Consider the following 27,572-nt stretch of genomic DNA (forward strand, 5'->3'; position numbering starts at 1 on the left):
GACCAGTCTCACCAGACCCCTTTACATCAATTGTATAAACAATGAAAGATTGGACTGTTCCATACGTTTCCGCACGGAGCCCCTTCTAATGAGCATCGGATCTCATCACGAGAGGATTGAACTTTTGGTCCTCCCCAATTGCACCTCGGAAATTCTCCTTGGACTTCCCTGGCTTCAACTTCATTCCCCAACCCTGGATTGGTCCACTGGGGAGATCAAGAGTTGGGGGCCCTCTTGTTCCAAGGACTGTCTAAAACCGGTTCCCAGTAACCCTTGCCGTAACTCTGTGCTTCCTCCAGTAACCGGTCTCCCTAAGGCCTATATGGACTTCGCGGATGTTTTCTGCAAAAAACAAGCGGAGACTCTACCTCCTCACAGGCCTTATGATTGTCCTATCGACCTCCTCCCGGGCACTACTCCACCCCGGGGCAGAATTTATCCTCTCTCTGCCCCAGAGACTCTTGCCATGTCTGAATACGTCCAGGAGAATCTAAAAAAGGGCTTTATCCGTAAATCCTCCTCTCCTGCCGGAGCCGGATTTTTCTTTGTGTCCAAAAAAGATGGCTCTCTACGTCCTTGCATTGACTACCGCGGACTTAATAAAATCACGGTTAAGAACCGCTACCCCTTACCCCTCATCTCTGAACTCTTTGATCGCCTCCAAGGTGCCCACATCTTTACTAAATTGGACTTAAGAGGCGCCTATAACCTCATCCGCATCAGAGAGGGGGATGAGTGGAAAACAGCATTTAACACCAGAGATGGACACTTTGAGTATCTGGTCATGCCCTTTGGCCTGTGCAACGCCCCTGCTGTCTTCCAAGACTTTGTTAATGAAATTTTTCGTGATCTGTTATACTCCTGTGTTGTTGTATATCTTGATGATATCCTAATTTTTTCGGCCAATCTAGAAGAACACCGCCAGCATGTCCGTATGGTTCTTCAGAGACTTCGTGACAATCAACTCTATGCTAAAATTGAGAAATGTCTGTTTGAATGCCAATCTCTTCCTTTTCTAGGATACTTGGTCTCTGGCCAGGGACTACAAATGGATCCAGATAAACTCTCTGCCGTCTTAGATTGGCCACGCCCCTCCGGACTCCGTGCCATCCAACGTTTTTTGGGGTTCGCCAATTATTACAGGCAATTTATTCCACATTTTTCTACCATTGTGGCTCCTATTGTGGCTTTAACCAAAAAAAATGCCGATCCCAAGTCTTGGCCTCCTCAAGCGGAAGACGCCTTTAAACGACTCAAGTCTGCCTTCTCTTCGGCTCCCGTGCTCTCCAGACCTGACCCATCTAAACCCTTCCTATTGGAGGTTGATGCCTCCTCAGTGGGAGCTGGAGCTGTCCTTCTACAAAAAAACTCTTCCGGGCATGCTGTTACTTGTGGTTTTTTTTCTAGGACCTTCTCTCCGGCGGAGAGGAACTACTCCATCGGGGATCGAGAGCTTCTAGCCATTAAATTAGCACTTGAGGAATGGAGGCATCTGCTGGAGGGATCAAGATTTCCAGTTATTATTTACACCGATCACAAGAACCTCTCATACCTCGAGTCTGCCCAACGGCTGAATCCTCGTCAGGCCAGGTGGTCTCTGTTCTTTGCCCGATTTAATTTTGAAATTCACTTTCGGCCTGCTGATAAGAACATTAGGGCCGATGCTCTCTCTCGTTCCTCAGATGCTTCTGAAATTGAACTCTCCCCTCAACACATCATTCCTCCTGACTGCCTGATTTCCACTTCTCCAGCCTCCATCAGGCAAACTCCTCCAGGAAAGACCTTTGTTTCTCCACGCCAACGCCTCGGAATCCTCAAATGGGGTCACTCCTCCCATCTCGCAGGTCATGCGGGCATCAAGAAATCTGTGCAACTCATCTCTCGCTTCTATTGGTGGCCGACTCTAGAGACTGATGTGGTGGACTTTGTGCGAGCCTGCACTATCTGTGCCCGGGATAAGACTCCTCGCCAGAAGCCCGCTGGTTTTCTTCTTCCTCTGCCTGTTCCCGAACAACCTTGGTCTCTGATTGGTATGGATTTTATTACTGACTTACCCCCATCCCATGGCAACACTGTTATTTGGGTGGTCGTTGATCGATTCTCCAAAATGGCACATTTCATCCCTCTTCCTGGTCTTCCTTCAGCGCCTCAGTTGGCTAAACAATTTTTTGTACACATTTTTCGTCTTCACGGGTTGCCTACGCAGATCGTCTCGGATAGAGGCGTCCAATTTGTGTCTAAATTCTGGAGGGCTCTCTGTAAACAACTCAAGATTAAATTAAATTTTTCTTCTGCATACCATCCTCAATCCAATGGACAAGTAGAAAGAATTAACCAGATCTTGGGTGACTATTTACGACATTTTGTTTCCTCCCGCCAGGATGACTGGGCAGATCTTCTACCTTGGGCCGAATTCTCGTATAATTTCAGAATCTCTGAATCTTCCTCCAAATCCCCGTTTTTCGTGGTGTACGGCCGTCACCCTCTTCCCCCCCTCCCTACCCCCTTGCCCTCTGGTCTGCCCGCTGTGGATGAAATTTCTCGTGATCTTTCCATCATATGGAGAGAGACCCAAAATTCTCTCTTACAGGCTTCTTCACGCATGAAGAGATTCGCGGATAAGAAAAGAAGAGCTCCTCCCATTTTTTCCCCTGGAGACAAGGTATGGCTCTCCGCCAAATATGTCCGCTTCCGTGTCCCTAGCTATAAGTTGGGACCACGCTATCTTGGTCCTTTCAAGATTTTGCGCCAGATTAATCCTGTCTCTTACAAACTTCTTCTTCCTCCTTCTCTTCGTATTCCTAATGCCTTTCATGTTTCTCTTCTTAAACCACTTATCATTAACCGTTTCTCTCCCAAATCCGTTCCCCCCACTCCTGTCTCCGGCTCCTCGGACATCTTCTCCGTCAAAGAAATTTTAGCATCTAAAAAGGTCAGAGGGAAAACCTTCTTTTTAGTGGATTGGGAGGGTTGTGGTCCAGAAGAGAGGTCCTGGGAACCTGAGGACAATATCCTGGACAAAAGTCTGGTCCTCAGGTTCTCAGGCTCCAAGAAGAGGGGGAGACCCAAGGGGGGGGGTACTGTTACGCCGAGCGCTCCGGGTCCCCGCTCCTCCCCGGAGCGCTCGCTACACTCCTCTCACTGCAGCGCTCCGGTCGGTTCCACGGACCCGGGGCGCTGCGATACCGCCTCTGGCCGGGATGCGATTCGCGATGCGGGTAGCGCCCGCTCGCGATGCGCACCCCGGCTCCCGTACCTGACTCGCTCTCCGTCAGTTCTGTCCCGGCGCGCGCGGCCCCGCTCCCTAGGGCGCGCGCGCGCCGGGTCTTTGCGATTTAAAGGGCCACTGCGCCGCTGATTGGCGCAGTGGTCCCAATTAGTGTTTACACCTGTGCACTTCCCTATATCACCTCACTTCCCCTTCACTCCCTCGCCGGATCTTGTTGCCTTAGTGCCAGTGAAAGCGTTTCCTTGTGTGTTCTTAGCCTGTGTTCCAGACCTCCTGCCGTTGCCCCTGACTACGATCCTTGCTGCCTGCCCCGACCTTCTGCTACGTCCGACCTTGCTTCTGTCTACTCCCTTGTACCGCGCCTATCTTCAGCAGCCAGAGAGGTAGAGCCGTTGCTAGGGGATACGACCTGGTCACTACCGCCGCAGCAAGACCATCCCGCTTTGCGGCGGGCTCTGGTGAAAACCAGTAGTGACTTAGAACCGATCCTCTAGCACGGTCCACGCCAATCCCTCTCTGGCACAGAGGATCCACTACCTGCCAGCCGGCATCGTGACAATATCCCAACCTCATATACCAACCTCATATCCCAACCTCATATCCCGACCTCATATCCCGTCCCCATATCCCGTCCCCATATCCCATCCCCATATCCCGTCCCCATATCCCGACCTCATATCCTGACCTCATATCCCGTCTTCATATCCCGTCCTCATATCCCGTCATCATTTCCTGACCTCAGATACCGACCTTATATGCCAACCTCCCATCCAGTCTTCATATGCCAACCTCATATCCCGTCCTCATATCCCAACCTCACATGCTGTCCTTTTGTCCCATCCTCATATCCTGTCCTTATGTCCCATCCTCATATCCTGTCCTCAGGTGGGACTGATTTGTGATGAAGATGTTGTAAGCTGAAAATAGAAGGGGACATGGCTTTGTGGAACTGGGTGTGATTTTGCAAGCTAGACCAATGCACAAAAAGGGTAGATAATAAAATGAGTGGGGCTTAAACTGTGGGTGGGTCTTTGTGGGATGGGGTTTGGCTTGCAAGCCGGACTGACACATTCCCCAAGAGATGCAGAGCGGAGCTTATGGAGTAAGGTACTAGAAGTCCCAAATACTTGCATGGGACTTGAAATAAAAACCCATCTTTTATAAAAAGGGTGTAGGTAAGGGTTAATTCAACTATCATAGTTTTTTTACATATAAGTAAGATGTGTAAGAGGTATTATTGAAATGTCTCCAGCCGTACAGAAGTTATGTGGGAACATACATTTCCCATTGATTTGCATGGGACTTTAAACAAAAACCCTGACCCTCACAAATGCGGGTAGTTAAGGGTTGAATTAACTATCCTATATTTTAAGTGGACATATAAGTAACATGTAACCAAGTATTATCGAAATATCTTCAGCCGTTTGGAAGTTATGCAGTAACATATATTTTCCATAGACTTGTACAGGACTTTAAACAAAATCCCCGACCCTGGCAAATGGGGGTAAGGGTTAAATCACCTATTCTATGTTTGTTGTTGACATATAAGTAACATGTGTGCCAAGTTTCAAGTTAATATCTTTAGCACATTATTGTGGAACATACATACATACACACAAGCACACACACAAACACACATTGGCCCTTATTTACTAAAAGTGTTGTGTAGGTTTCTTTGTGGGTTTTAATTCCCTACAATTTATTTTCCACGTTATTTACTAAGGTTTCCCTACATATTCCACTTTCCCTACACTTTGCTTTTTTACACCTGCTCTGATCTGTCTGGTTTTTCTCAGCTCAAATCCACCACATTTAATGTGAAAACCTTAGTAAATATGTTGTTTTTTTTGTGAAAATGTCGGGAACACGCCCCTTTTGGAGACCATGTCCCCTTTTCCCGGCAGCCACGCCGCTTTTTCGGGTTTTCTTTTTCTTTTCTATAATAAATGAGGGCCATTGAGTTTTATATATATATATATATATATATATATATATATATATATATGTAAATACCGAATTGTCTGTGTCATAAACTGTCCAGAGCAGTAGCAAAGCACCAAAGCAAACCTCTTCTGCTCTGGACAGTTCCTAACGTGGATAGATGTGGCAGCAGAGAGCACTGTGGTCAGACTGGAAAGTTCACAATACAGTACTGGTAGGCTTAAAGTGTACCTCTCAGATCCCCCAAAAAATAAAAAAATAAAAGAATATGTTACTCAGAACCTAATCCTGATCTTGTACATCTAATTTTGATGCCTCTTTCACCTATATTTATAATAGAAATACCACTTTTAATTAGCTCACAGTGTTAGAAAGGGGAAGGGGGCGTGCCCTTCTCTTGTGGTGGTAGGAGGTGATTGGTGTGTCTGCTCATGAAGCCTTGTTATGAATCATCTCTGGAGTCCCAGTAGGTATGGGGACCCCTAGTAGTATTAATACATTTAAAAAAATGTTAAACAACCATATTACAAAAGGTCTTTAACCCCTTCAGGACCAAGCCCATTTTGGCCTTAAGGACCAGAGCGTTTTTTGCACATCTGACCACTGTCACTTTAAACATTAATAACTCTGGAATGCTTTTAGTTATCATTCCAATTCCGAGATTGTTTTTTCGTGACATATTCTACTTTAACGTAGTGGTAACATTTTTTGGTAACTTGCATCCTTTCCTTGTGAAAAATCCTAAAATTTGATGAAAAATTTGAAAATTTTGCATTTTTCTAACTTTGAAGCTCTCTGCTTGTAAGGAAAATGTATATTACAAATAAAAAAATTTTTTATTCACATATACAATATGTCTACTTTATGTTTGCATCATAAAAGTGACGAGTTTTTACTTTTGGAAGACACCAGAGGGCTTCAAAGTTCAGCAGCAATTTTCCAATTTTTCACAAAATTTTCAAACTCACTATTTTTCAGGGACCAGTTCAGGTTTGAAGTGGATTTGAAGGGTCTTCTTATTAGAAATACCCCACAAAAGACCCCATTATAAAAACTGCACCCCCGAAAGTATTCAAAATGACATTCAGTCATCATTTTAACCCTTTAGGTGTTTCACAGGAATAGAAGCAAAGTGAAGGAGAAAATTCACAATCTTCATTTTTTACACTCGCATGTTCTTGTAGACCCAATTTTTAAATTTTTACAAGGGGTAAAAGGAGAAAATGTATACTTATATTTGTAGCCTGATTTCTCTCGAGTAAGCACATACCTCATATGTCTATGTTAAGTGTTCGGCGGGCGCAGTAGAGGGCTCAGAAGCGAAGGAGCGACAAGGGGATTTTGGAGAGTACGTTTTTCTGAAATGGTTTTTGGGGGGCATGTTGCATTTAGGAAGCCCCTATGGTGCCAGAACAGCAAAAAACCCTCACATGGCATACCATTTTGGAAACTAGACCCCTTGAGGAACATAACAAGGAATAAAGTGAGCCTTAATACCCCACAGGTGTTTCACGACTTTTGCATATGTAAAAAAAATATATTTTTCTTTCACTAAAATGTGTGTTTCCCCCCAAATTTCACATTTTTCCAAGGGTTAATAGCAGGAAATACCCCCCAATATTTGTAACCCCTTCTCTTCTGAGTATGGATGGAGGTACCCCATAAGTTGACCTGAAGTGCACTATGGGCGAACTACAATGCTCAGAAGAGAAGGAGTCATATTTGGCTTTTTGAGAGCAAATTTTGCTCGGGGGGCATGTCGCATTTAGGAAGCCCCTATGGTGCCAGAACAGTAAAAAATACCCACATGGCATACCATTTTGGAAACTAGACCCCTTGAGGAATGTAATAAGGAATAAAGTGAGCCTTATTACCCCACAGGTGTTTCACGACATTTGCATATGTAAAAAAAAAAAAAAAAATTTCCACTAAAATGTGTGTTTCCCCCTTAATTTCACCTTTTTGCAAGGGTTAATAGCAGAAAATACCCCCCAAAATTTGTAACCCCATCTCTTCTGAGTATGGAGGTACCCCATAAGTTGACCTGAAGTGCACTATGGGCGAACTACAATGCTCAGAAGAGGAGTCATATTTGGCTTTTTGAGAGCAAATTTTGCTCGGGGAGCATGTCGCATTTAGGAAGCCCCTAAGGTGTCAGAACAGCAAAATAACCCCCACATGGCATACCATTTTGGAAACTAGACCCCTTGAGGAACGTAACAAGGGGTACAGTGAGCATTTGCCCCCCACTGGTGTCTGACAGATCTTTGGAACAGTGGGCTGTACAAGTTTTCATTTTCATGGACCACTGTTCCAAAGATCCGTCAGACACCTGTGAGGGGTAAATTCTCACTGCACCCCTCATTACATTCCGTGAGGGGTGTCGTTTCCGAAATGGGGTCACATGTGGGGTTTTTTTTTTTTTGCGTTTGTCAAAACCGCTGTAACAATCAGCCACCCCTGTGCAAATCACCTCAAATGTACATGGTGCGCTCTCCCTTCTGGGCCTTGTTGTGCGCCCCCAGAGCACTTTGCGCCCACATATGGGGTATCTCCGTAGTCGGGAGAAATTGCGTTACAAATTTTGGGGGGCTTTTTTCCCTTTTACCTCTTGTGAAAATGTAAAGTATAGGGCAACATCAGCATGTTAGTGTAAAAAATAAAAAAAATTTACACTAACATTCTGGTGTAGACCCCAACATTTCCTTTTCATGAAGGGTTAAAGAAGAAAAAGCCCCCCAAACCTTGTAACGCAATTTCTCCCGAGTACGGCGATACCCCATATGTGACCCTAAACTGTTGCCCTGAAATACGACAGGGCTCCAAAGTGAGAGCGCCATGTGCATTTGAGGCCTAAATTAGGGATTTGCATAGGGGTGGACATAGGGGTATTCTACGCCAGTGATTCCCAAACAGGGTGCCTCCAGCTGTTGCAAAACTCCCAGCATGCCTGGACAGTCAACGGCTGTCCGACAATACTGGGAGTTGTTGTTTTTCAACAGCTGGAGGCTCTGCTTTGGAAACAGTGGTGTACCGGACGTTCTTATTGGGGGAGGGGGGCTGTGTAGGGGTATGTGTATATGTAGTGTTTTTAACTTTTTATTTTATTTTGTGTTAGTGTAGTTTAGTGTTTTTAGGGTACAGTCACATGGGCGGGGGGTTACAGCGAGTTTCCCAGCGCAAAATTTGCTGCATCTCAAGATGCGAGAAACCCACTGTAAAAGCCTCGCCCATGTGAATGTACCCTGTACATTCACGGGGGTGGCGGGGCGGGGGGGCTTGCATCAGCTGTTGCAAAACCACAACTCCCAGCATGCATGGTCTGTTAGTGCATGCTGGGAGTCATAGTTTTGCAACAGCTGGAGGCACACAGGTTAGGAAACACTGAGTTAGAAACAGACAATGTTTCCCAACCAGTGTGTCTCCAGTTGTTGCAAAACTACAACTCCCAGCATGCCCAGACAGCTGAAGGGCATGCTGGGAGTTGTAGTTCGGCAACATCTGAAGGGCCAGATGTTGCTGAACTAAAACTCCCAGCATGCCTGGACAGTCAGTGCATACTGGGAGTTGTAGTTTTGCAACAGCTGGAAGAGCACAGATTGGAGACCATTATACAATGGTCTCCAAACTGGGGCCCTCCAGATGTTGCAAAACTACAACTCCCAGCATGCCCAGACAGCCAAAGGCTGTCTAGGCATGCTGGGAGTTGTAGTTTTCAGACTCCTAGAAGCAGCAGTGAAGATCTTCACTGCTGCCTCTGAGGACTACATACTTACCCGTCGCTGCTCGTCCACGTGGCCGGTCCCGCGCTGCTCCTCGGTCCCGCCGCTGGATTAGGTAAGTCCGCCGGTCCCCTCCTGTTCCCCCCCGTGTGCCGCAGGTCCCCGCGAGCCCCTGCAGCGCTTCGTCCCCCGTTCTGCCCGACTTCCAGGGGCGGGCAGTGCGGGGGATCTGAACTTTCACCCCAGATCACTGTGATTGGTCCACAGGGACCAATCACAGTGATCGCTGACCAGGACCATCAATTGATGGTCCTGGGGGTGAAGCAGAAGTTGTCCCCTGCTGGAAACAGCGGGACTTCTGCCAGTTAACCCGTGCGATGCTGCGCATCGCCGGGTTAACTGAATGTCATTTATAAACGCCGGGATGCGCGAACGCACTGCACAACCCGGCGTTTATATATGACATTCTGCGGGAAGGGGTTAATTTTCACAGGTCTTTAACAACACATAAAAAGCTTTTGGCTCTGACAGGGCCCATTTAAGACTTTTACAAATGTCTATAAATTTCTGGCACCATTTGATCTGAAAAAATGTTTTGTTTTTTTCTCCAAGTACCCCTTTAAAATTTAAGAGGACAACAGTCAAATTTTTTTGAGCAACCAAGAGACTTGTGCAAAAATTTGCAACAATGTCAACATCTGACCTACATTGCACAGCTTTGATACATTTTCCCAATAGTTATTGTTTTTAATGCATGCTAGTTAAAGGAGTACTCCAGTGCAAAATAACTTATCCCCTATCCAAAGGATAGGGGATAAGTTATAGATTGCGGGGGGTCCGAGCGCTGGGGCCCCCCGTGATCTCCTGGACAGGGTTGCGGTAGTCTGCCGGAAGTGAAGTTTCGTCCCCGGCAGAAAGCCGCGGCAGACACTCCCCCTCCATATATCTCTATGGGATTCATGGAGGGGGCGTGTCGGCCTCCGCGTCATGCGGGGACGGAACGCCCCCTCTCCTGTATATTGCCGCGGCCCCGTAACCTTCGGATAGGGGATAAGTTATTTTGCACTATAGATGTCCTTTAATCCTTTATACTAGCAGTGGGACCACAGATGATCTATTTTACACTAAAGGGTGAGAGCCCTATTACACAGGGCAATGATCAGGCTAGTGATCAGCTAACGAACAAGAAAAGGCTTGGTTATTGGCTGATTGGGTGATTTTGACCTGTCAAAATCCTTGGCCATCGACCACGCTTCTCCCTGTGTAACAGGCTTATTGTAGCAAACCCCTAAACACCCAACAGTCAAACTGGGAATTGGGTCTGTAGACGAGCAAGAAAAAGGGGGTTGCCCAATGTAGGCTTCTCCTTCATGGCAGGTTTGAAGGTGTTACCCAGGAATCCAAAAAACTGAGATAATTTCTTTCAAAGACCGCTCCCTGTCTGTCTCCAGGTTGGGTGTGGTTCTGCAGCTCAGTTCCATTGAAATGAATGGAGCCAAATTTTAATACCACACCAAAAGTGGAGACAGACAGGGAGCAGTCTTTGAAAGAAATTAGGTCTGTTTTTCGATTCCTTGATAACCCCTTTAATAAAATAAAATCATCTAGTTTGTTTAGCCAATATCTGAATGGGAATTTTTTTTAAATGCTGTTTACTCAAGCTAGTTTATAAATTGTACAGCTCTTCACTACTCTTGATGTTACATTACTTACAAAGGGGGATTTGGGTGCTGACAGGTTATAAAAGTAATTTCTCTATAAATCTTCACTCAAATTATGTTAGGATAAATTTACAGGTTGTAACATTTTCAATAACTTACTGAGTATATTTGCAGTGTTTTCTGTCACAATATCTGTGTCTGGTCCATGAAAAAATTCCGAAGCAACACACCGACCCTTTTCTCGACCTGTAGTAAATATAGTAAAATATTCATTAGTTATAGAATGGCTGAAACGTAAACATTAAGAGAAGAATTGGCCCTCTTGGCAATCACAGCCCATATATATATATATTTTTTTTTTTCTGAGGCTGTGAAATTCTATTGCATTTAATGACAAAAACAACAAAGAATGCAACTCTATTCTTGATGGCATAACAACCCTCTGGAATCCCTACTAGACCCCATTGTAAGTCTAAAGAGTTTATAGTGTGCCTTTGTTATCCATTGCACTTTATGAGCAGAAGCGCCAATATGTATGTGAAGAGAGACTTAGAAAGCTGAGCGCTGGGCAACAAAACCAGCTATTTTAAATAACTATGTAAACAGATTTGCCGCATTTTTCCTAATATGGTAAGAAGCAACTCAAATTGTATCCTGCATTTGACATAAAAGATTTTGAGGATAAAGCTTATGTATATTGATCACTAGAGATGAGCGATCTTTTGAAAAATTTGATTTGGCCGATTCACCCCGAATTTTTCCCCAAAATTTGGTTCAATCCGAATTTATTTGAGGTAAATCTATATTAAAAACGGCTATTTCTGGACTACAAAGAGCATCAATAGGGGTGTAGAACACTTTGCTTTGTTCTAAGATGCATTTGGAGTGTGCTGGGGTAGTGAAATATTACTGTTATTCAGTAAGAAATGCAGATTACAGGCATCGCTTTCAGAATCACTGCTGCAGAGCGGCACAATGACAGAGTCTGGAGGTGGCATCAGTATGAGAAGACCATACAGTGGCTGAATGACTCAGCGTGGAGGTGTTGGCAGCATGAGGAGACCATATAGTGGCTGAATGACACAGCATGGAGGTGTTGGCAGCATGAGGAGACCACATAGCGGCTGAATGACAAAGCTTGGATCTGGTTGAAGCATGAGAAGACCATATAGTGCCTGAATGACACAGCGTGGATGGAGGTGTTGGCAGCATGAGGAGACCATACAGTGGCTAAATGACACAGCCTGGAGGTGTTGGCAGCATGAGGAGACCATATAGTGGCTCAATGACACAGCTTGGATGTGGCTGAAGCAGGAGGAGACCATATAGTGGCTGAATGACACAGCGTGGAGGTGTTGGCAGCATGAGGAGACCATATAGTGGCTGAATGACAAAGCGTGGAGGTGTTGGCAGCATGAGGAGACCATATAGTTGTTGAATGACACAGCCTTGAGCTGGCAGCAGCATGAATAGACATTAGGGCTTCACAATCCCTAAGATTAAAAGATTAATTTTGAAATTTAAATTGAAGATTTATGGTAGCTAGAGCTACCATAAAAATGTTTAGGCCCAGGCCCAGCAGCATCAGTAAACCATATATTGGCTGAATGACAAAGCCTGGAGGTGGCTGAAGCATGAGGAGACCATATATTGTCTGAATGTCACAGCCTGGAGTTGGCAGAAGCATTGTCACGATGCCGGCTGGCAGGTAGTGGATCCTCTGTGCCAGAGAGGGATTGGCGTGGACCGTGCTAGTGGACCGGTTCTAAGTCACTACTGGTTTTCACCAGAGCCCGCCGCAAAGCGGGATGGTCTTGCTGCGGCGGTAGTGACCAGGTCGTATCCACTAGCAACGGCTCAACCTCTCTGACTGCTGAAGATAGGCGCGGTACAAGGGAGTAGACAGAAGCATGGTCGGACGTAGCAGAAGGTCGGGGGCAGGCGGCAAGGTTCGTAGTCAGGGTGGATAGCAGAAGTACTGGTACACAGGCTTTAGACACACAAAACGCTTTCACTAGGCACAAGGGCAACAAGATCCGGCAAGGGAGTGCAAGGGAGGAGACCAGATATAGCCAGGGAGCAGGTGGAAGCCAATTAAGCTAATTGGGCCAGGCACCAATCATTGGTGCACTGGCCCTTTAAGTCTCAGGGAGCTGGCGCGCGCGCGCCCTAGAGAGCGGAGCCGCGCGCGCCAGCACATGACAGCAGGGGACGGGAACGGGTAAGTGACCTGGGATGCGATTCGCGAGCGGGCGCGTCCCGCTGTGCGAATCGCATCCCCGACGGCCAAGACAGTGCAGCGCTCCCGGTCAGCGGGACCGACCGGGGCGCTGCGGAGAGAGAGACGCCGTACGCGCTCCGGGGAGGAGCGGGGACCCGGAGCGCTAGGCGTAACAGTACCCCCCCCCTTAGGTCTCCCCTTCTCTTTGTCCGGTAACTGCCTCCCCTGGGATGAGGACACCGGGAAAGGATGGAGGGATTCCTCAACGGCAGGCAGAACAGCAGGAGTGGGAATGGGGAGGGAGGGCAGAGGGCGAGGCCTGGCACGGGGCAGTGTGACACCAGGACGAGGGCCATGAGGAGGCACCGAGGCTTGCCTGACTGGACTGGGAGGGGGGGAGAGGCACTTCTTAAGGCAGGCAGAGTCCATAACGACCTTAGGGAGACCGGATACAGGAGGAACCACAGGGTCACGGCAGGGAGTACTGGGAACCGGTTGAAGGCAGTCCTTGGAACAAGAGGGACCCCAACTCTTGATCTCCCCAGTGGACCAATCCAGGGTTGGGGAATGGTGTTGAAGCCAGGGTAGTCCAAGGAGAATTTCGGAAGTGCAATTGGGGAGGACCAAAAATTCAATTTTCTCGTGATGAGGTCCGATGCACATTGGGAGGGGCTCCGTGCGGTAACGCACGGTGCAATCCAACCTGGCTCCGTTGACCGCAGAAATGTGGAGTGGCTTGAACAGACGGGTCACCGGAATGCGGAATTTATTCACCAAGGACTCCCGAATAAAATTCCCAGAGGCACCAGAGTCCAGGCAGGCCACGGCTGAGAGGGAAGAGCTGGCTGAAGTAGAAATCCGTACAGGCACCGTGAGACGTGGAGAAGCCGACTTAGCATCAAGAGATGCCACACCCACGAGAGCTGGGTGCGAGCGTGCGTTTCCCAGACGTGGAGGACGGACAGGGCAATCCACCAAAAAATGTTCGGTACTGGCACAGTACAGACAAAGATTCTCTTCCTTACGGCGATTCCTCTCTTCCAGGGTCAGGCGAGACCGATCCACTTGCATGGCCTCCTCGGCGGGAGGCCTAGGCGCAGATTGCAATGGAGACTGTGGGAGAGGTGTCCAGAGATCTAAGTCTTTTTCCTGGCGGAGCTCTTGATGCCTCTCAGAAAAACGCATGTCAATGCGAGTGGCTAGATGAATGAGTTCATGCAGGTTAGCAGGAGTCTCTCGTGCGGCCAGAACATCTTTAATGTTGCTGGATAGGCCTTTTTTTAAAGGTCGCGCAGAGAGCCTCATTATTCCAGGAAAGTTCAGAAGCAAGAGTACGGAATTGTATGGCGTACTCGCCAACGGAGGAATTACCCTGGACCAGGTTCAGCAGGGCAGTCTCAGCAGAAGAGGCTCGGGCAGGTTCCTCAAAGACACTTCGAATTTCCGAGAAGAAGGAGTGTACAGAGGCAGTGACGGGGTCATTGCGGTCCCAGAGCGGTGTGGCCCATGACAGGGCTTTTCCAGACAGAAGGCTGACTACGAAAGCCACCTTAGACCTTTCAGTAGGAAACTGGTCCGACATCATCTCCAAGTGCAGGGAACATTGCGAAAGAAAGCCACGGCAAAACTTAGAGTCCCCATTAAATTTGTCCGGCAAGGACAGGCGGAGGCTAGGAGTGGCCACTCGCTGCGGAAGGGGTGCAGGAGCTGGCGGAGGAGATGGTTGTTGCTGCTGTAGCTGTGACTGAACTTGCTGTAGCTGTGACTGTTGCTGCTGTAGCTGCGACTGGAGTTGCTGTGTCATGGTGGTCAAGTACGACAGCTGGTGATCTTGTTGTGCGATCTGTCGGGCTTGCTGGGCGACCAGCGTAGGGAGGTCAGAGACAACTGGCAGGGGAACCTCAGCGGGATCCATGGCCGGATCTACTGTCACGATGCCGGCTGGCAGGTAGTGGATCCTCTGTGCCAGAGAGGGATTGGCGTGGACCGTGCTAGTGGACCGGTTCTAAGTCACTACTGGTTTTCACCAGAGCCCGCCGCAAAGCGGGATGGTCTTGCTGCGGCGGTAGTGACCAGGTCGTATCCACTAGCAATGGCTCAACCTCTCTGACTGCTGAAGATAGGCGCGGTACAAGGGAGTAGACAGAAGCAAGGTCGGACGTAGCAGAAGGTCGGGGGCAGGCGGCAAGGTTCGTAGTCAGGGTGGATAGCAGAAGTACTGGTACACAGGCTTTAGACACACAAAACGCTTTCACTAGGCACAAGGGCAACAAGATCCGGCAAGGGAGTGCAAGGGAGGAGACCAGATATAGCCAGGGAGCAGGTGGAAGCCAATTAAGCTAATTGGGCCAGGCACCAATCATTGGTGCACTGGCCCTTTAAGTCTCAGGGAGCTGGCGCGCGCTCGCCCTAGAGAGCGGAGCCGCGCGCGCCAGCACATGACAGCAGGGGACGGGAACGGGTAAGTGACCTGGGATGCGATTCGCGAGCGGGCGCGTCCCGCTGTGCGAATCGCATCCCCGACGGCCAAGACAGTGCAGCGCTCCCGGTCAGCGGGACCGACCGGGGCGCTGCGGAGAGAGAGACGCCGTACGCGCTCCGGGGAGGAGCGGGGACCCGGAGCGCTAGGCGTAACAAGCATTAAGAGACCATTGAAATGTAGGATTTTTAAATAGAAATGTAAGATTTTGAAATTGAAATTGAGGATTTTGAAATTGAAATTTTAACTCCCAAGTTTTAGTGTCCCGGGCCCCAGCGTGTGGGTACAAAGGACCAAATCTAACAAGGAGTCACATGTCACATGGCAGCACAATGATAGAGCCTGGAGGTGGCATCAGTATGAGGAGACCATATAGTTGCTGAATGACACAGCCTGGAGCTGGCAGCAGCATGAGTAGACACTAGGGCTTCACAATCCCTAAGATTAAAAGATGAATTTAGAAATTTAAATTGAAGATTTATGGTAGCTAGTGCTACCATAAAAAAATTTAGGCTGGCGCCCAGGGCTAGCAGCATCAGTAAACCATATATTGGCTGAATGACACAGCCTGAAGGTGGCTGAAGCATGAGGAGACCATGTAGTGGCTGAATGACACAGCCTGGAGTTGGCTGAAGCATGAAAAGACTATATAGTGTCTGAATAGCACAGCCTGGAGGTAGCTGAAGCATGAGGAGACCATATAGTGTCTGAATGGCACAGCCTGGAGTTGGCTGAAGCATGAGGAGACCAAATAGTGGCTGAATGGCACAGCCTGGAGTTGACGGCAGATGAGGATACAATAGGGCCTCACAATCTCTAAGAATAAAAGATGAATTTTGAAATTCCCATTGAAGATGTATGGTACCTAGTGCTACCATAAACATTTATAGGTAATATCCTAGGCCCAGCAGCATCACATAACGATGTAGTTGCTGAATGACACAGGCTGGAGATGACTGAAGCATCGGTAAACCATATATTGGATGGATGTCACAGCCTGGAGGTGGCTGAATGTTACGCCGAGCGCTCCGGGTCCCTGCTCCTCCCCGAAACGCTCGCGGCGTTTCTCTCCCTGCAGCGCCCCGGTCAGACCCGCTGACCGGGAGCGCTGCACTGACATTGCCGGCGGGGATGCGATTCGCATAGCGGGACGCGCCCGCTCGTGAATCGCATCCCAAGACACTCACCTGTCCCGGCCCCCGGCTGTCATGCTCTGGCCCAATCACCCTAATTAGTTTCCACCTGCTCCCTGGCTATATTACCTTACTTCCCCTGTACTTCCTTGCCGGATCTTGTTGCCTTAGTGCCTAGAGAAAGCTTCTTCTGTGTTTACCATTACTGTGTTCCTGACCTCCTGCTATTACCATTGACTACGAACCTTGCCGCCTGCCCCGACCTTCTGCTACGTCTGACCTTGCTCTTGTCTACTCCCTTGTACCGCGCCTATCTCAGCAGTCAGAGAGGTTGAGCCGTTGCCAGTGGATACGACCTGGTTGCTACCACCGCTGCAAGACCATCCCGCTTTGCGGCGGGCTCTGGTGAATACCAGTAGAAACTTAGAACCGGTCTACCGACACGGTCCACGCCAATCCCTCTCTGGCACAGAGGATCCACCTCCAGCCTGCCGAATCGTGACACTGAAGCATCAGTAAAACATATATTAGATGAATGGCACAGCCTGGAGGTGGCTGAAGCATCTGTAAGCCATATATTGGATGAATGGCACAGCCTGGAGGTGGCTGAAACATCTGTAAACCATATATTGGATGACTGGCACAGCCTGGAGGTGGCTGAAGCATCAGTAAACCATATATTGGATGAATGGCAAAGCCTGTAGGTGGATGAAGCATCAGTAAAACATGTTTTAGATGAATGGCACAGCATGGAGGTGGCTGAAGCATTTTTTGGCCATATATTGGATGAATGACACAGCCTGGAGCTAGCTGAAACTTCTGTAAACCATACATTGGATGACTGGCACAGCCTGGAGGTGGCTGAAGCATCAGTAAACCATATATTGGATGAATGACACAGCCTGGAGGTGTTGGCAGCATGAGGAGACCTTATAGAGGCTAAATTATACAGCGTGGAGGTGAAATTGAGGATTTTGAAATTTAAGTTTAACTCCCAAGTTTTAGTGTCCCGGGCCCCGGTGTGTGGGTACAAAGGACCAAATCTAACAAGGAGTCACATGGCAGCACAATGACAGAGCCTGGAGGTGGCATCAGCATGAGGAGACCATATAGTTGCTGAATGACACAGCCTGGAGATGGCAGCAGCATGAGATTAAGATTAAAAGATGAATTTAGAAATTTTAATTGAAGATTTAAGGTAGCTAGTGCTACCATAAATTTTTTTTTTTAAGCCCAGGCCCAGCAGCATCAGTAAATCATATTTTGGCTGAATGACACAGCCTGGAGGTGGCTGAAGCATAAGGAGACCATATAGTGGCTGAATGACACAGCCTGGAGTTGGCTGAAGCATGAGAAGAGACCATAAAGTGGTTGAATGGCACAGCCTGGAGGTGGCAGGTGGCATCAGGAGTCCTGAAAGTGACCCGGTGAAAGAGGGGTGCGATGGATGGCAATACCAGTACCCGGTGATGGGTGAAAAAAGGTCTGGTGCAAAGAAATGTTTGTAACTGGGGAGCAGCACCTTAAATCTGTTTGGCACTATCCATACTTGTGAAGTGTTGGTGTGGCACTGTGATCAATCTACTTTGATGCATCAGGCATTGGTGGTTGGAAATCCTGGCTGATCCATGCCTGATTCCTCTTCATAAAGGTCAGTCTCTCCACTGATGGCACACTACTGGCCGGGCAGGACAGCTTTTCCAGGGAAAACTCTACTAGTTACGGTCACAAATCAAGTTTTGCTGCCCAGAAGTCCAGCGGATCTTCAAGGTGTGTTGGCATGGGCATGTCAATGTATGCCACCCACTGCTGGTTCAGGTCCTGCTCCAGGTGTACCTGCTGCTGATTAGTTGCTTCACTACTCATCAGCGACTGTAGACTCAGGCTGCTGCTGATGGAGCTGGTACTGCTCCTGCCACCCCACCCCTCCCCAGCAGCCATGGCAGTGGAAGGTGAGCGCAGGTGGCCCCCCGATTCCGACCTGCTAGAGGATGGATGATGGCGCCGATAGGCATCGGCCAACTGACTACATAGGATGCCTCGATAGTAGGTCAATTTGTCCTCCCTCTCAGTGGGTGTAAAAAAAGGCCCCCCCTTTTCTGGTGGCAGCAAGGGTCCAATAAGGTGGAGATCCAGAAGTCCCCCGGCTGCCGAATGGTGACAATTCGGCTGTCACTACGCAAGCAAGCGAGCATGCATCGTGCCATTTGTACCTCGGAGGGACTCAGAGGGACTCCCTGCATACTGCCACAGTGTGTCTGGGTCCTCTGTTTCGCCTTCCTCATGACCCTATAGCTCCTCTGGCTGCTCCTCCTCTCCCGTTAGATTACTAGAAAAACCACCCATTTGGTGAAACCTAAACTGTGCTCCACTGTGCCCCTCCCCCTCCTCCTCCTCCTCCAGTTCAGCCCCCACAGGGCTCATGTGGCCATGAGATGTAGGCGCCATGTCCCCAGTGCCCTGATCAGCCATCATTTCCAACATGTGTTGTAAGACATGAAGCAGTGGAATGATGTCATTCATCCCATAATCCTGGCAACTTACAAATAATGTGGCTTCCTCAAAGGGCCAGAGCAAATGGCAGGTGTCACATATTTGCTGCCACTGGTTCACATTGAAGTTACACAGGGGAGTACCCCTATTCTCTTGGATCATCAAGAAATCGGTGATGGCGTTTCTCTGTTCGTACAGTCATATGGGGGGTGGAATCCCAAGGTGTGGCAATGTCACAAATCAGACTATGTTGGGGGATACAGTTCTGATGCTGCAGATTTGATAGTCTATGTGGTTCCCTATGGAATCCTGTATCTCTTTTTGTAAGATCTTTATAATCAGGACTAGTCCATAACAAGGACTAGTCCTGATTGTAAAGATCTTACAAAAAGAGATACAGGATTCCATAGGGGACCACATAGACTATCAAATCTATAAGGTGTGATGGGAGAAGACTGACTGTCTCCCTAAGAAGTATGTGAGGATAGCCAAGGGCTATACTCACCTTATACCAACAGTATTAAGACCTTCAAGTTCATACATAATAAGGTTAGGTTGCGATTACTCTATACTACATTACTCTATAACTAATTTATTAAAGAATCAGACAATGGGATTTTATGGATTGTTTTTTTCTCATTCTGTCTCTCATAGTAGAGGTATACCTATGAGGAAAATTACGGGCCTCTCTCATCTATTTAAGTGGGAGAACTTGTACAATTGGTGGCTGACTAAATACTTTTTTGCCCCACTGTATGCGGTATGCACTTATGAGGGCAGAAAAATTTTCTACAGTACACATAAAAAAGTATCTGAATACAACACCAGCCGGTGAGGACTTTTGCCTTGACTTTCACAGTATCTAGGCTCTTGACATATTAACAGGTGCAAAATAGTACACTACTTAGATGTAGGTATGTGGTATGCACTTATGAGGGGAGAAAAATGCGCTACAGTTTGCTTCATAAACATATTGGAGTAAAACACCAGCCGGTGAAAACTTTTGGCTGTCCTTTCAAAGTATGTAGGCCCTTGACAGATTAACAGGTACAAAATAATACACTCCTTAGATGTACGTATGTGGTATGCACTTATAAGGGCAGAAAAATGTGCTACAGTACACTTAAAAAAGTATCTGAGTAAAAACACAAGCCGGGGAGTTATTTTGCCTGGACTTTCACAGTATCTAGGCCCTTGACAGATTAACAGGTGTAAAATAGTACACTACTTAGATGTAGGTATGTGGTATGCACTTATGAGGGCAGAAAAATGCGCTACTATACACTCCAAAAATGATTTGAGTAAAACACCAGCCGATTATTACTTTTTCCTGGACTTTCACAGTATCTAGTTCCTTGACAGATTAACAGGTACAAAATAGTACACTACTTAGATGTACGTATGGGGTATGCACTTATAAGGGCAGAAAAATACGCTACAGTACGCTTAAAAAAACTTATTTTTGCACAAAATCAGCAGTAAACAACAGTTCTGCAGCACAAAAAATCTGTGTACTAAACACAAAATTGCACTCTGTCAAAGACTATTAGGAATGGACTGCTGGGTATTATACCGTCTACAGACTAGTATAACCAGCAGATGATTTGTTGTGGAACAAAGACACAGAATTGCTGTGAAAAATTATTCCTGCCTCCTCTGCTAAGGTTTATGAAGTTGAGACAGTTTGTTGAAATGTATGAGGGAACGCACAGCTATCTGCCCCTCTCTGTAATACAATGCTGAAAAAAGGGACTGGGAGGTTAATGGCTGCAGTAAAAATCATTTTCAGTGAAAAAAACACTGCTCTCTATCCACTCTGATGTGACTAGGATGTGAAACGCTGCTGGAATGAGCTCTTCTGTGTAACACACACACACACACACACAGCGACGTCCGTCCTATCTCTATGCAGTTTAATGAATGATATGATGAGCCGCAAAATGGCTGCCGAATATATAGGGCTGTGACATCACAGGGGTGACTGGCTGCTGATAGGCTGCATCCTGCATGTGATTCAGGGTCATCCCGCCTACTTCCCTTCCCGCCTGCCTTCCCGCTTTCCCAGCGTTTCTTGCCCCATGTACTGACATGTAGATCCGCCATTTTAGATGCCCTGGAGCCTGGACCGCAGTAAATGGAGTTTAATAAAGCGATTTGCGCGATAGAATGGAGGCGATATTCGCATTCGTTGCAAATCAAATATTTGATGAAATTCGTAACAAATTCGGGTTCGTCAGCTTCGATTCACTCATCTATATTGGTCACGATTATTTACAACAAAGGCTGATTGCAAAGTCCTAAGGTAAAGAGTCAAGTTGTGTTTAAATAAGAATAGGGGTATGTTCACATGAGGTAGATGTAGATATGCTGTTGTTTTGTTGTATCAGATTTTAGAAGTTACAGGAAAAAACAGTGTTGAATGTCCAAAAAAATTGACCCGTGGTGTGGATTTTAAATTTGGAGCATGTCAATTTATGTTAACAATACACTGGACATTTGTTACCTACTTTCCCATTGACTTTAATGGAGACGTCGAAATCTGTAATAATTGCACAATGTAATGTATTGCTGTGAAAACACTGAATTCACAGCAAAATCAACAACCTTGAAACTGATACTTTTTAGACAGTCATTTCAAAAAAACGTTTGACATGTCACAGAGACTTGTCAAAAGTTTTAATCAATCAGGATCTCAGTGATGAGAGCCCCCACTGATCAGTAGAATGAGTGAGGAGACGAACACATTAATGCACCTTTCCATCTTGCAGCAACAACCATCCTGTGGTATTGTAAGTGTTGGGGGTCGTACTGTAAAGCAGGGCAAAGATCACTCAGAGTCAGTGAGTGAACCATGCCACCACTCACTTCTCCCCACTCATTCTAATGATGGGGAGGGGTCTCAACACTGAAACCCTTACTGATCAAACCTTTGACATGTCTCTGCGACAATTAATATTTCTTTTTTTTTATGTCAGACTTTAACCCCTTAAGGACGCAGGACGTAAATGTACGTGCTGGTGAGGTGGTACTTAACGCACCAGGACGTACATTTACGTCCTGTGCATAACCGATGCCCGTGTCATGCGCGGCTGATCCCGGCTGCTAATCGCAGCCAGGGACCCGCCGGCAATGGCCGACGCCCGCGATCTCGCGGGCGTCCGCCATTAACCCCTCAGGTGCCGGGATCAATACAGATCCCGGCATCTGCGGCAGTTCGCGATTTAAATGAACGATCGGATCGCCCGCAGCGCTGCTGCGGGGATCCGATCATTCATAACGCCGCACGGAGGTCCCCTCTCCTTCCTCCGTGCGGCTCCCGGCGTCTCCTGCTCTGGTCTGTGATCGAGCAGACCAGAGCAGGAGATGACCGATAATACTGATCTGTTCTATGTCCTATACATAGAACAGATCAGTATTAGCAATCATGGTATTGCTATGAATAGTCCCCTATGGGGACTATTCAAGTGTAAAAAAAAATGTAAAAAAATGTAAAAGTAAAAGTAAAAAAAAAGTGAAAAATCCCCTCCCCCAATAAAAAAGTAAAACGTCCGTTTTTTCCTATTTTACCCCCAAAAAGCGTAAAAATTTTTTTTTATAGACATATTTGGTATCGCCGCGTGCGTAAGTGTCCGAACTATTAAAATAAAATGTTAATGATCCCATACGGTGAACGGCGTGAACGAAAAAAAATAAAAAAAGTCCAAAATTCCTACTTTTTTAATACATTTTATTAAAAAAAAATTATAAAAAATGTATTAAAAGTTTTTTATATGCAAATGCGGTATCAAAAAAAAGTACAGATCATGGCGCAAAAAATGAGCCCCCATACCGCCACTTATACGGAAAAATAAAAAAGTTAGAGGTCATCAAAATAAAGGGATTATAAACGTACTAATTTGGTTAAAAAGTTTGTGATTTTTTTTAAGCGCAACAATAATATAAAAGTACATAATAATGGGTATCATTTTAATTGTATTGACCCTCAGAATAAAGAACACATGTCATTTTTACCATAAATTGTACGGCGTGAAAACAAAACCTTCCAAAATTAGCAAAATTGCGTTTTTCGTTTTAATTTCCCCACAAAAATAGTGTTTTTTGGTTGCGCCATACATTTTATGATATAATGAGTGATGTCATTACAAAGGACAACTGGTCGCACAAAAAACAAGCCCTCATACTAGTCTGTGGATGAAAATATAAAAGAGTTATGATTTTTAGAAGGCGAGGAGGAAAAAATGAAAACGTAAAAATTAAATTGTCTGAGTCCTTAAGGCCAAAATGGGCTGAGTCCTTAAGGGGTTAAGCAAGTGCAGCCCTTTTTCAAAGGATTTACCTAGTGTTTCTATCATTTTTTTTCTTGATCATACACCTATACCATCAATAGAGATGAGCAGCATATGCCAAATTCAAATTTGCGATATTTCACGAATATATATACACAAATATTTGTCCTATATTCACAAAATTTGCATATTCATTATATTCATGGTTATTTACTCTTTGCGTAAATGCGCTTGCACGTATGCGGATAACTACCTATCTAAACAAAGAATAAGTTGGCCAGCACTATTGATTCCAAACTATTATACGAACTTGGATTACAGGGGCAGGCTGCTGGGCTAAATATACAGCAACAGGAGAATACAGCAGCACACTGCTAGCACAAAGATATAGATAAAACATAAGTATATAGACACAAAATTAGAAGCTATTCAGCTATGGTGCAGTAATGAAATAGTGAGATACTTAGCTTGCAATTTTGCGACCAAAAAGCTTGAACCGTCCCACCACGGTAAGGTGATCTCATTGGGACGGACCCTACACTGTGAATATGCCTGTGTGTGAACAGATCAGCAGGCATTGCAGGATCTGAAACATCCAAATCACATTATATACACCTGATAGAGGTGGGTGGGGTGCAAGAACCAACATGGAGGTAGCCACTCCCCCATATGTGTAATACAAACAAAGAATAAGTTGGCTAGCACTATTGATTCCAAACTATTATACGGACCTGGCTTACAGGTGCAGGCTGCTGGGCTAAATATACAGCAACAGGAGAATACAGCAGCACACTGCTAGCACAAAGATATAGATAAAAATTTTCATTACATTCATTATATTTCATTACTGCACCATAGCTGATTAGCTTCTCATGTTGTATCTATATACTCATGTTTTATCTATATCTTTGTGCTAGCAGTGTGCTGCTGTATTCTCCTGTTGCTGTATCTACCTATCTATCTATATTATCTATCTATATCCTAATATTCTTGGTCTATACAGAAGTGATAATGGGTCTATGACATCTTTTCATTTTGAATATTGTCATGTCATATTCGCGAATATCATCACTATCTATCTACCTATCTAATTTTAGTGATGATATTTGTGAATATTTGCTCTCCAATCTAATACATTAACCCCTTAAGGACCATGGACGTACGCATACGTCTAAGCACCCTGGTAGTTAAGGACCAAGGACGTACGCGTGCGTCCGTGTGAATTTCGTTCCCTTCTGCGAGCCGGGCACCCCGCGAAATGCTCAGGGGGTCATCAGACCCCCCCCCCATGTCGGCAATCACTACAAATCGCAAGTGAATTCACACTTGCGATTTGCGCGATTCATTATGGGTCTATGGTGACCCAGTGACCCAGAATATAAGGGGGATCACGGTTGTCTAAGACACCCACGATCCTCCTGAAGGGATAGGAGTGAGGTGGCAGGGGTACCATACCCTTCTATCTCTGCTATTGGTCGTCGCGTCTATATGACTATATATATATATATATATATATATATATATATATATATATATATATATATATGACGTCTATATATAGATCGGGGGCGGGGGGGGTTAACTTTCATTTTCCCCTTTCTGCCCACCCACAATAGGCGTTGCATAACAGGTAAACCGAGGAGGACCTGCGCCGAAGTCCACTTACCCTGCGGGCGAGGGTGTGGGCGACGATCGGTGTTGGAGAACGGCGGGCGGCAATGTCGTGCAGCTGGCTCCCTGGATCCTACGGAAGCTGGTAAGTTGCCTAGCAACATCTGGAGGGCTACAGTTTGAGACCACTATAGAGTGGTCTCTATACTGTAGCACTCCAGATGTTGCAAAACTAGAACTCCCAGAATGCCCAGACAGCTGTTTGGGCATGCTGGGATTTGTAGTTTTGCAACACCTGGAGGGCTACAGTTTGAGATCACTATACAGTAGTCTCTAAACTATAGCCCTCCAGATCTTGCAAAAATACAACTCCTAGCATGCCCACACAACTGTTTGCTGTCTGTGCATGCTGGGATTTGTAGTTTTGCAATATCTGGAGGGCCACAGTTTGCAGTAGTCTCTATACTGTAGCTCTCTGGATGTTGCAAAACTGCAAATCCCAGCATGCCCAAACAGCTGTCTCGGCATGCTGGGAGTTGGAGTTGCGTGCCTCCAGCTGTGGCATAACTACATTTCCCAGCATGCCCTTTGGCGATCAGTACATGCTGTGAGTTGTAGTTTTGCAACAGCTGGAGGCACACTGGTTGGAAATTACTGAGTTAGGTAACAGAACCCAACTGAAGGTTTTCCAACCAGTGTGCCTCCAGTTGTTGCAAAAGTACAACTCCCAGCATGCACGGTCTGTCAGTACATACTGGGAGTTGTAGTTTTAAAACTGCTGGAGATTTGCCACCCCATGTGAATGTACAGGGTACATTCACACGGGCAGGTTTACAGTAAGTTCCCTGCTTCAAGTTTGGGCTGCGGCAAATTTTTCACCGCAGCGCAAACTGCTAGCGGGGAACTCACTGTAAACCTCCGTCAGTGCGAATGTACCCTAAAAACACTACACTACATTACACTAACACATAATAAAGGGTAAAACACTACATATACACCCCCTTACACTGCCCCCCCCCCCCAATAAAAATGAAAAACGTATTGTCCGCTAGTGTTTCCAAAACAGAGCCGCCAAAACAACAACTCCCAGCATTTCTGGACAGCCACTGACTGTTGGGAGTTTAGCAACAGCTGGAGGCACCCTGTTTGGGAATCACTGGCGTAGAAAACCCTTATGTCCACCCCTATGCAATCCCTAATTTAGTCCTCAAATGCGCATGGCGCTCTCTCATTTCAGAGCCCTGTCATATTTCAAGGAAACAGTTTAGGGCCACATTTGGGGTATTTCCGTACTCGGGAGAAATTACACTAAAAATTTTGGGGGGCTTTTTCTCCTTTTACCCCTTATGAAAAGGAAAAGTTGGGGTCTACACCAGCCTGTTAGTGTAAAAAATATAAAATAATTTACACTAACATGCTGGTGTTGCCCTTTACTTTTTATTTTCACAAGAGGTAAAAGTAAAAAAAAAGACCCCCAAAATTGGTAACGCAATTTCTCCGGAGTACGGAAATACCCCATATGTGGGCGTAGAATGCTCTTCGGGCGCACAACACGGCTCAGGAGTGGGAGCGCACTATGTACATTTGAGGCCTAAATTGGTGATTTGCACAGGGGTGGCTGATTTTACTGCGGTTCTGACATAAACGCAAAAAAATACTGACTTGTGACCCCATTTTGGAAACTAGACCCCTCACGAAATGTAACAAGGGTTATAGTGAGCCTTAACACCCCGCAGGTGTTTGACAAATTTTCGTTAAAGTTGGATGGGAAAATGAAAATAAAATGATTTTCACAAAAATGCTGGTGTTACCCTAAATTTTTCATTTTCACAAGGGAAAATAGGAAAAAAGCCCCCCAAAATTTATAACCCCATTTCTTCTGAGTAAGAACATACCCCATATGTGGATGTAAAGTGCTCTGCGGGTGAACTACAATGCTCAGAAGAGAAGGAGCGCCCTTGGGAAGGAGCACATTGAGAAAATGTTTCTGGAATTGAAGGCCACGTGTGTTTACAAAGCCCTCATAGTGCCAGAACAATGGACCCCCCCCCCCACATGTGACCCGATTTTGGAAACTACACCCCTCATGTAATGTAATAAGGGATACAGTGAGCATTTACACCCCACATGTGTCTGAAAGATTTTTGGAACAGTGGTCCGTGAAAATGAAAAATGTCATTTTTCATTTGCTCGGCCCACTGTTCCAAAGATCTGTCAAATGCCAGTGGGGTGTAAATGCTCACTGCACCCCTTATTAAACTGAGAGGGGTGTAGTTTCCAAAATGGGGTCACATTTTGGGGGTCCACTGTTCTGGCACCACGAGGGGCTTTGTAAACGCACATGGCCCCCGACTTCCATTCCAGACAAATTCACTCTTCAAAAGCTCAATGGCGCTCCTCCTCTTCTGAGCATTGTAGTTCGCCCACAGAGCACTTGACGTCCACACATGGGGTATTTCCATACTCAGAAGAAATGGGGTTACAAATTTTGAGGGTAATTTTCTCCTATTACCCTTGTAAAAATGTAAAATTTGGGGGGAAAAACAGCATTTTAGTGAATTTTTTTTATTTATTTACACATCCAAAAAAGTCGTAAAATACCTGTGCGGTGTTAAGGCTCACTGTACCCCTTTTTACATTCCTTGAGGGGTGTAGTTTCCAAAATAGTATGCCATGTGGGTATTTTTGCTGTTCTGGCACCATAAGGGCTTCCTAAATTTGACATGCCCCCCAAAAACCATTTCAGCAAAATTTTCTTTCCAAAAGCCAAATGTGACTCCTTCTTTTCTGAGCATT

The 27,572-nt window shown here is 46.2% G+C and overlaps 1 protein-coding gene across 4 annotated transcripts in view; it reads right to left on the reverse strand.

Moving 5' to 3' along the window:
• CACNG7 (calcium voltage-gated channel auxiliary subunit gamma 7) overlaps nt 1-27,572 on the reverse strand; it is a 234,894-nt gene that overhangs the window by 37,640 nt on the left and 169,682 nt on the right. For all 4 annotated transcript variants that reach the window (XM_056542632.1, XM_056542633.1, XM_056542631.1 and 1 more), the window contains one exon: nt 10,713-10,799. In XM_056542632.1, the coding sequence (XP_056398607.1) occupies nt 10,713-10,799 (87 nt within the window). The remainder of the gene's footprint in view (nt 1-10,712; nt 10,800-27,572) is intronic.

This window comes from Hyla sarda, chromosome 10 (genome assembly GCF_029499605.1).
Source record: "Hyla sarda isolate aHylSar1 chromosome 10, aHylSar1.hap1, whole genome shotgun sequence".
NCBI lineage: Eukaryota > Metazoa > Chordata > Amphibia > Anura > Hylidae > Hyla > Hyla sarda.